Source organism: Austrofundulus limnaeus, unplaced genomic scaffold (assembly GCF_001266775.1).
Source record: "Austrofundulus limnaeus strain Quisiro unplaced genomic scaffold, Austrofundulus_limnaeus-1.0 Scaffold24, whole genome shotgun sequence".
Lineage (NCBI taxonomy): Eukaryota > Metazoa > Chordata > Actinopteri > Cyprinodontiformes > Rivulidae > Austrofundulus > Austrofundulus limnaeus.
This window is the reverse complement of record NW_013952426.1, coordinates 50622-57406: the sequence shown is the minus strand read 5'-3', so window position 1 is coordinate 57406 and position 6785 is coordinate 50622. Positions and strand designations below refer to the sequence as shown.

The following is a 6785-nucleotide window of genomic DNA, read 5'->3' as shown; positions in this document are numbered from 1 at the left end:
TTTATTTTATGTTAATATTAAATAATTCAGTATCCCACCTTTTCAATCAGGTCAATACAGGCCTGCAGATCCATACCAAAGTCAATAAAAGTCCATTCAATTCCCTCTTTCTTGTACTCTTCCTGCTCCAGCACAAACATGTGGTGATTGAAGAACTGTTGCAGTTTTTCATTGGTGAAGTTGATGCACAGCTGCTCAAAAGTGTTGAACTGGGAAGTAGACAACAGTGTGATTTCTTAGTATGTTTATTGCAAAGTTTTTTTCTCTTATTCATTATGAATTTAAATCAAACATTGTTTGAGAAAGTAAAAAATTATCAAAACAAAAACTAAAGACGCTCACTCACATCAAAGATCTCAAAACCAGCAATATCCAACACTCCAATGAAGTACTGGCGCGGCTGCTTTGTGTCCAAGGACTGATTGATCCTCACCACCATCCACAGAAACATCCTCTCATACACTGCCTTAGACAGTGCACCGACAGCRTAGTACACCTAAAAGAGAAATACAAGCTTTTGAAATTATTTTCAGTTGTCATTTTATCCCCACATCATTACTCTCCTCCATCAAACAGATGGTAGGAAACTCAGAGGTATTTTTTTCTACCTGTTGAACATTTTGTCCCTTGGTGACCCACTCGTTTCCAACTTTAACTCTCGGGTGACAGAGACCTTTGATGAGGTCAGCAGAGTTCAGGCCCATCAGATAAGCAACTTTGTCGGCATCTGAAAAAAATAGACATAAATAGTTTTAAAAAAAATGCTCTTAGCATTAAGATTTAAATTGCGCTAAACTGTTTTCAGACGAAGTCTTACCTTCGGTACCATCTGCCTCAGCCTGCTCTTCACGCTGCTTGTTCTTGAACTTCATGTTACCGTAGTGCATGACGGCACCAATCAGTTTGTAAATGCCGTTCTTCTCCTCTTGAGTAAAGCCCAAAACATCAAAAGCTTCCTGAATAGAAAGGTGTTGCATTTTCAGTGTGATTGACTGCATGCCGATGAGAGATGCCCTAAATGACCTTGTTACCATCAAGTATACATTGTCAAAGCAATGTTTTAACTGTCTTCACTTAATTCACTGGTAGTATTTTTTTTTTCATTTTCTCCTAATGTCTCACTCAGTAAAATACACAACCTCTGCATATCCAGAGAATGTTTCACCCTGAGAGACTAAAATTAGATTCTTTGCACTCCTAGAGATTCAAAGCACACAACAAAAATTATTAAAATTGCATTTTAACTTGTATGGTTTTAAGATGCCTTCTTTAGATTATTCCCTTATATGCACATTTTTAACTGTCTTTGTTAAACACCTTTAAACTTGGTCATAAAAAGATCTAAAAAGCTCAAAATAGCAACTGTCTGGTTAAAAAAAAGTTTGCAATTTTATTTTCACCTTGAATCTGTCACACTTACTGCACATCTCACCATTGTCGTACTGTTCTCGTACATGTCCTGCACTACCCCCACACAACGTCTTCACTGCACCTGACTTTTTCATAGACTACACTTCCTTCGTATCCTATCATCACCTGGTTTTAAAAACTTTTTCAATGACTGATTATATGCTGTTATGAAGTACAACACTATTTGTTGTGGCAGGCCATATCACTGAGCTATAACTACTTGATACATGGTATGAAATGACTAAGATCCATAAATCTCAATATTAAGATTGATTCACAAGAATATCACACACTGGGTTGGACCAAACTGAATAATTCCATACCAGAAAATGTTATCAAAATTGTACTGATAACATGCATTATTTTTAAGACATTTATGTGCGTTCCTACACACATCAGTGGCGAGCAGCTCTTCAGCATCATTAATGGAGGCTACAGTCGTCTCTCCTTGGGAGATGAAGGCGTAGTCGTAGGGGTTGTTGGTGATGAGCAGCATCTCTGAAAAACAGAACAAGCTTAAGATTTTGAATTATATTGCGATAAAAGCACAACTAATCAATAAAGGTATGTTTTTATTTACCAAGCAGCTCAGGTTTCCTCTGGGAGAGAATCTGATAGAAGATGTGATAATCTCTCTCAGCCTTGAGCTGAAAGGTGACCCGGGATTTTTCTAACAGATCTGTAAAAGTGTTTGCATTATTAGGAGAGGATGAATTGTGAGCATAAGAGCAAACCTGATAAAAGCAAAGAAATTAGATTTCTCACATGTTTCGATATCAGCTGAAGCCAATTTCCCACTGGCTGCAAAATGAATACGGATGAATTTACCCTAAAACACAGAGAAAGAAAAACATAATTTAGATCGAATATTGTGCTGAAGAGAATTTTTTTCACCAGTGCACCAGAAAAACTTACAAATCTGGAAGAATTGTCATTCCTGATGGTTTTTGCATTGCCAAAGGCTTCCAGTGCTGGGTTACACTGGATGATTTGATCCTCCAGAGTGCCCTAACAAAAAACAATGGCCGCTATTATTAGGTTTGAAGAAGAAAAGGTAGATAGAAACTATTTCAAGGTGCAAATAAAAGTTGAATCAGTATTAATTTTAGCATTATCACTTTTTTCTCAGAGCTTCCTTCCTTTTTTCCACCTCCAGCTGCAATGCTGGCAAAGTACTGAATAACTCTCTTGGTGTTGACTGTTTTCCCAGCACCAGATTCACCACTGAAGACACAAAATAAAACAAACTTAAAAGAAAAAGCAGCAGCACAAACGGTCTCATTCAGACAATACTAATTCATTTTTATATCTAATACCACAACATAATCATGATCATGTAAACATTCCACTTCATTAACCAATTTAAAGAAATCTTGAATGAAATTAAACATTTAATTCACTTCAGTGTTTTTTTATACCAAAATCACTAAAACAGTTGAACATACTAAAGGAATAGTATGTAACAGAGACTGAGAGCATATCAGAAAAAATTTAAAAGTTACAAAATAAATCTAGTTTCACATTGTGATATAAGCTTTAATTGCAGCGTAAAGAAAAAACTTGATTAAAACTTACGTGATGAGAATTGACTGATTTTCTCTGTCTGAAAAAGAGCAAAAAAAAAAAATCCCTGAAGGACTGCTGCAGGTCTTTAAACCTCACTGAACATATTGTATCAAGTGAAGCTAAATTACCTGTTAGCATGTACTGGTAGGCATTATCAGAGATGGAGAAGATGTGAGGAGGAGCTTCACTCCTCTTCTTTCCTCTGTAGGCGATGACCACCTCCTGGTTGTAGACCGGCAGCCACTTGTAGGGGTTGACAGTCACACAGAACAGCCCAGAGTAGGTCTGCCACGACAAGAGAGGTGTAGAAAAAATGTTTTCAGATGCTAACATACTGTAGTTTAGCAGTTAGAAAATGTAAACCCGCCCTTTAACTCACATAGATCATCCATGCTGCGTAACGCTCTTTGAGGTTAAACAGCACAGCTGGCTCATGAAGGAAGGTGAACATGGCCATGTCTTCAATTTTATCAAACTTAGGTGGGTTCTGAGGGTGCACATCACACTCCTTCACAGTGACGGTCTGGAAAATTTATTATTTTTGTCAAAAAAATGTGTTAAAGAAGAGATACCTAGAAACCATTCTGCTGCTTGTCTATCAGTCTACTGACCTTCCCTTTCGCCGTCTGAGCAGTGACTTTATCCCCCTCACGGCTGACGATCGAAGCCTTCACGTACTCCTCGTCTGAATCAGGAACAAAACATTCCCTTTTCATGTCGAACGGACGAGTCTGGGCCTCCAGGCGCTCCTTGTCTGACTTCCTCAGGTACGGGGCAGCTGCCCCAAACTCTTTCATGGCAGCGTCACCCATTTTTCACCTGGTTAACAGAAAAAGTAATTAATCCAATTGTCAATTCAACCATGGTATTTAGTAGAGTAGACTTTTTTATTATTTTTATTTTATTTTTTTGTTATTTTTTGAGATGCTCTTACCTTATAAACCCCAACACGCAGCACTGAGGTGTACTGGCCCTGGGAAAGACAAAATATTAAAAATGTTCAACACAAAAGAGGTTTCAAAATCAAAGTCTGGAGTGGAAAAGCCACTGTCTCCATACTTTACCTTGAGATAGAATGGTGACCTGTTGGGGGCTTCTCTGTGAGGTCTCTTTTTAAATAAAGCCTCTCGACCAAAAATGGGAGGGTGCCTTAGGACCAGGAATGTCATTGTCTGTGTTTGGTAGGGGCTTCTTGAGGGGAGGGGGTTAATGAGTTGGGAAGAGCAATATAGAAATCAGCAAGTCAGGGTCTTATCAGTGACGGGGTGAGGCCATATTAGGAGCTTTATGTGGTGCGGTGATTAGTCATAGGTATCCTCGAGCATCCAGGGGACCACAGCTCAGTCTTTAAATAGACAGAGGCAGGAATTCCTCCATCATTATCCTTTAAGCTTGTGTTTGTTACAATAAAAGCATGAAGCATAGGGAAGCAGCTTCACTTTAAATCATCATACACAAATGTATTTACTTTGCAAATATCCTAATATGCTAAACGTCGGAAGATGACACTTTCAAATTTATTTAAAAAAGTTATTACCTGTAAAAATTAGAAAATCTGTTGGTTATCAGTTAATAAGTTGCCAAATTACAGCTAAATTACCAAAAACATAAAGGGATAATATATTTGATATCTTTTTTTTTTTTTGTTTCATTCTTGGTCTGATCGGGCCATCAAACACAATTAGTCAGCACAAAAATTAAACTTTATGGAAGAAACAAACACACCAGATTCACTATTAAATTATAAAATGGTTTCTAAAAAAATGTTGAATATGTTTAAAATTATTACATTATATTCTAACTAATCATGTTTTATATAATACAGTTGGTAAAATGCTAAACACATTAAAAATATTGTATTGTTGACATATTTTGCTATTATTAGAAAGAAACACAAGGAAATATGAGCACCATATTTGGGGATATATTTTAGGGTCTCGTTAGTCTCAGGGCTTCAGGAGGAGTCTCTGTGAAGCATGAGTAACATATTGTGTTTAGGTGTTACAGAATTGGCTTTATGGTAACAAAAGCAGCTGCTAAATACTGAGCGAGCTGGTCTAAAAACAGAACCCGGGCGACAAATGCGAGGCAACACAAACAAAGATCCACCACAGGTGACATGCCTGAAATTCACTGAAAGGCAATAAAAATGACGGGCATTTGAGGGTTTGAGCAGCATGACAAGCCTCAATGCGATGCCAAGGTCAGGCTGCAGCTAGAAGAGCTGGCCCCTCAGTTACTGGCCCATTGACATGGCTGTTGTGCTTTTGCAGACAAAGATAACCTTGCGAGATTTTCGCCGAGAGATTACACTGACTGAGCCGAACAGTCATGGAGGATTTTGGGATTCAGTTCTTGCCTGATGGATCAACTGTGGTTGATCACAGGGGTCAGTCACAGAAATATCTTTAGCTGGACAGGGATGGTCTACAGTTCATCAAACTGCAATGTTCTGTTTCAAGCCCTTCCTCTTTCTTGACTTGTACAGCATGCATTGAAATTATACCATCTCTTCAGTCACTGTGGTCAGTGCTCCTTCAAAGGTTAAGAGATAAAATGAGGGTCAACAACTGCTGACAAGTGTTGAGATTATTTCCATTCTGATAGCGTTCCCAGTCCCTGTTACTGACAGCAGGTGTCAGAGTGCCAAATGGAAGTGGGAGGATCCGATCCCACGCTAAAGAGCAAGTGGAGAGAACTGTCGTCCCACACACATAATACTAATTAAACAAAACATGATTTAAATGCTTTTCCTATGTCACAACAAGTGCTTGTTGTCATCACTTGTATCTAACTCCATTAAAATTGTATTATGTTATTAATGCACAGCCTTTACTCTAACTCCTTGTCTGGTTTAGATCCAAGAATTTATCCCAACAAACAGAAATCAAGGCTTGAATTACAGTATGTGACTTATAATAAAACAAATTGCCAAACATTTTTTTAGTCAATTGTGTTTTGAAACATTCTCCTGCTCAAATGTGTGCTTTATTTTGTATTTAAATGTAAAGCATTGAGAAAAATATCAGCTGAATATTTAATATTAATTTTAGTATTAACACAATAAGTAAGATTGATTTTAGGAACATAAAAGCACCTTTTATCTGTTGCCTTTTTTAAGCAAAATGCAAAAATATATGCTAAACATTCATGTCCTTTATCAGAAGTTTGTGACATTTGTTTTAAAAATAAACAAAACTGAAGCACATCACCTAATCCTGTAATATTTGTCTAGCCTATTTTTATAGAAAATGTTATTTTTTGTGCAATCAGGAAAAAAACTACACAAAAGCTGGTCTAATTACAGAGACAGTGAGGCGTTCAAACTACAGCCTATTGTTTATTTGCACAAGTGCAGAAATCCCGTTAATCATGCTGATAATCCTCGACACATAACGTGGTGTTCGTGGTGCTCCACTTTAAGCAGAGGTGTGAATATGCTTTCATTAGTTCACAGATACCTGCTGTCAGCCAGGGGGAGTTTAGGACATGACATGTAATAAGAGGAGACGGCACTTCCTGAAGTCCACACAGATAAGAGTCTGAAGTCTGTTATCTTCTCCCTTTTTGTCTTAAATCATTATTTAGTTCCTAAGAAATCACCTTTGACTTACTGTAGATTAGACACAACACCAAGCAAGGCTACACAATGAAGTAAAAACATCAGTGTCCTTTTTTTTTAATTTATAAAGTTGCTGCTCCAACCAGTTAACTTCAATTATTGCCCTAAAATCCATCTATTGCACCAAAGTATACATAGTTTTATTTCTTTTTTGTTTTATTGTATTGTATTTTAATTGTATGGTGTC

At 37.4% G+C, this 6785-nt stretch overlaps 2 protein-coding genes across 2 annotated transcripts in view; both read right to left on the bottom strand.

Moving 5' to 3' along the window:
• The window catches only part of LOC106514903 (myosin-7), a gene marked incomplete in the record, with an annotated part of 76545 nt that overhangs the window by 56089 nt on the left and 13671 nt on the right, over positions 1-6785 (bottom strand).
• LOC106514907 (myosin-6) lies at positions 26-4059 on the bottom strand. The gene is made up of 15 exons (XM_014004439.1): positions 4041-4059; positions 3911-3949; positions 3588-3795; positions 3356-3499; positions 3105-3261; positions 2986-3013; positions 2529-2634; positions 2326-2418; positions 2176-2239; positions 1991-2089; positions 1805-1908; positions 818-956; positions 609-727; positions 347-496; positions 26-209 (listed from the first exon to the last, which is right to left on the bottom strand). The coding sequence occupies exons 3-15, from the start codon at positions 3786-3788 to the stop codon at positions 27-29; spliced, it is 1587 nt and encodes a 528-aa protein (XP_013859893.1). The 5' UTR covers positions 3789-3795; positions 3911-3949; positions 4041-4059; the 3' UTR covers position 26.